This window comes from Sinocyclocheilus grahami, unplaced genomic scaffold, assembly GCF_001515645.1.
Source record: "Sinocyclocheilus grahami isolate Dianchi unplaced genomic scaffold, SAMN03320097.WGS_v1.1 scaffold2070.1, whole genome shotgun sequence".
NCBI lineage: Eukaryota > Metazoa > Chordata > Actinopteri > Cypriniformes > Cyprinidae > Sinocyclocheilus > Sinocyclocheilus grahami.
The window spans coordinates 91,707-94,877 of NW_015507249.1; the positions used below are offsets into that span (position 1 = coordinate 91,707).

The window sequence follows — 3,171 nt, forward strand, 5'->3', positions numbered from 1 at the left end:
GAAGTGTGTGTGTGTGTGTGTGTGTGTGTGTGGTTACAGCTGAAGTGTGTGTGTGTGTGTGTGGGGGGGATTATAGCTGAAGTGTGTGTGTGTGTGTGTTTCAGAGGTCGTAAGCCGGGCTCAGGACGCAAGAACGGCGGCGCTGGAGCCAAAGGCAAAGACAAGAGACTCTCAGGCACTGAATCAGAGCAGGAGGTAAAGGAGTGCTGCTGTCTCCCACAATGCAATGCCATCTTTACCTTGAATCATTTCCTGGAATATAAGTCATGTTTATATCATCCGAAACATCCTGCAATTTATTTTGCAATGCAGTTAACATCAAGCGTGCAAACCCTGCTCAAAGCGTGTGTGCTCTTACACTATCATGTGTGTTGTTTTGTGTTCAGGATGATTCTGAGGACAGTGAGACAGACGGAGAGGAGGACGAGGACGCGTCTCGCACCAGCACAAACACACAGCCTGCAGCCTTCTTCCACAGGTACAGCACAAACCACCACACACCACCTGACCTGAGTTTAACTGCACTGTATATGCTTTGAATGGGTTTCATTTGTATCAGTGCACTCAAACGTATTTAAGGTTTATGACTGCCTATAAAGTGTCCGTGCATTTGAGTTTAATGCAAACTAATAAACATAATGTGATCGTATTTGTCAATCATACAGAAATGAAACGGGTCAGATCTCTCTAATGCATCGTGATTCTCTCTGGAGTCGAGTCTGAGCTCAGTTTTTAACAGCAGGTGGCGCTGTGTGCTTTAGAAACAGCCGTACTCTGCTTGATTCCTGCTCCTCACACACACACACCACTTCAGCCTAAAGTATCATTCATACAGTTCGAAGTGAACTACAAGAGTGCTCAGAGTGGGCTGCGTTTACATTAATCTCAAGCGCTCTTCTTCGTGAGCATTTAAGTGTGTCTAGCCTAGAGCGCCACCTGCTGTTGAACACTGAGCTCAGAATCCAGTCCAGAGAGAGTTGTGAGGCATTCGGAAAATCAAAGTTGCACTACTATTTGCATGGGTTTGTTTTTATCAAGTAAACATATTTTCAGATGCATTTATCCAAATAGCTTAGAATCAGCCTGAATCTTTATCGGCTTGATTCCTGCTCCTCACACACACACACCACTTCAGCCTAAAGTAATCATTCATACAGTTCGAAGTGAACTACAAGAGTGCTCAGAGTGGGCTGCGTTTACATTAATCTCAAGCGCTCTTCTTCGTGAGCATTTAAGTGTGTCTAGCCTAGAGCGCCACCTGCTGTTGAACACTGAGCTCAGAATCCAGTCCAGAGAGAGTTGTGAGGCATTCGGAAAATCAAAGTTGCACTACTATTTGCATGGGTTTGTTTTTATCAAGTAAACATATTTTCAGATGCATTTATCCAAATAGCTTAGAATCAGCCTGAATCTTTTGATAAATCAGTAAATTTATTCGTTTAAAAATATGAGCATGGTTATTTTAGTCTCATTGAGATACTATTATAGTTCTTATTAATGTTTTAATAATCAAATTAAAATCTTATTAATTTCCTGTTTTCATGTTAATTTTAAAGTTTTCATGATTTTGTTGTGTTTTTGTAAGTTTTATTAGTTGTTTTTATATATACATAGCTTTTATAAAGTTGACTGCAGTTTGTTATTTTAGAACATTAAGTTAAACTAAAAGAAAATTAGATATTGTGCCTTGGTAAGTCGCTGAAATAAGTGTTTTATATTTTTATTTTATTGATTTTTATGTCAGTTAATTATTTTATTTCAAGTAGTGATGATTTTAGTGTTAGTTAACTATGACATTCAGTTTGTTCAAACGTGAGAATGAAACGAATTGGATTTATTGATGGTAAATGTAAAGCGCATTCAGTTTATTAGCACCGTTACAGAAGTCTGACCCGTTTCATTTATATATGACTGACGGATAGGATCACAGTAGGTTTATTAGTTTACATTAAACTCTGTAAACCAAATGCATGGACAATTTATATGCAATTCAAATACATATATCTTAACTTTATACCGAAATATTTGAGTGTTTCAAGTAAAAACTGAAACCATTAAAAATGTTAATTGAAGTAAACTATGTCTGTCTGTGTGTGTGTGTGTGTCGGTCTATCTATGTGTGTGTGTGTCGGTCTGTCTGTCTGTGTGAGTGTGTGTGTGTGTGCGCGTGTGTGTGTGTGCGTGTGTCTGTCTGTGCATGCGTGTGTGTGTGTGTGTGTCTGTGCATGCGTGTGTGTGTCGGTGTGTGTGTGTGTGTGTGTGTGTGGGTCTGTCTGTGTGTGTGTGTGTGGGTGTGTCTGTGTGTGTGTGTGTGTGTGTCTGTGCATGCGTGTGTGTGTCGGTGTGTGTGTGTGTGTGTGTGTGTGGGTCTGTCTGTGTGTGTGTGTGTGTGTGTGTGTCGGTCTGTCTGTCTGTGTGAGTGTGTGTGTGTGTGTGCGCGTGTGTGTGTGTGCGTGTGTCTGTCTGTGCATGCGTGTGTGTGTGTGTGTGTCTGTGCATGCGTGTGTGTGTCGGTGTGTGTGTGTGTGTGTGTGTGTGTGTGTGTCTGTGTGTGTATTAGTTGTTTTTATATATACATAGCTTTTATAAAGTTGACTGCAGTTTGTTATTTTAGAACATTAAGTTAAACTAAAAGAAAATTAGATATTGTGCCTTGGTAAGTCGCTGAAATAAGTGTTTTATATTTTTATTTTATTGATTTTTATGTCAGTTAATTATTTTATTTCAAGTAGTGATGATTTTAGTGTTAGTTAACTATGACATTCAGTTTGTTCAAACGTGAGAATGAAACGAATTGGATTTATTGATGGTAAATGTAAAGCGCATTCAGTTTATTAGCACCGTTACAGAAGTCTGACCCGTTTCATTTATATATGACTGACGGATAGGATCACAGTAGGTTTATTAGTTTACATTAAACTCTGTAAACCAAATGCATGGACAATTTATATGCAATTCAAATACATATATCTTAACTTTATACCGAAATATTTGAGTGTTTCAAGTAAAAACTGAAACCATTAAAAATGTTAATTGAAGTAAACTATGTCTGTCTGTGTGTGTGTGTGTGTGTGTGTGTGTCGGTCTATCTGTGTGTGTGTGTGTCGGTCTGTCTGTCTGTGTGAGTGTGTGTGTGTGTGTGCGCGTGTGTGTGTGTGCGTGTGTCTGTCT

General features: G+C 39.2%; 1 protein-coding gene across 2 annotated transcripts in view; it reads left to right on the plus strand.

Moving 5' to 3' along the window:
* The window catches only part of LOC107573922 (dr1-associated corepressor), a 9,347-nt gene that overhangs the window by 5,056 nt on the left and 1,120 nt on the right, over positions 1–3,171 (plus strand). For both annotated transcript variants that reach the window (XM_016260379.1, XM_016260380.1), the window contains exons 5-6: positions 105–195; positions 387–478. In XM_016260379.1, the coding sequence (XP_016115865.1) occupies positions 105–195; positions 387–478 (183 nt within the window). The remainder of the gene's footprint in view (positions 1–104; positions 196–386; positions 479–3,171) is intronic.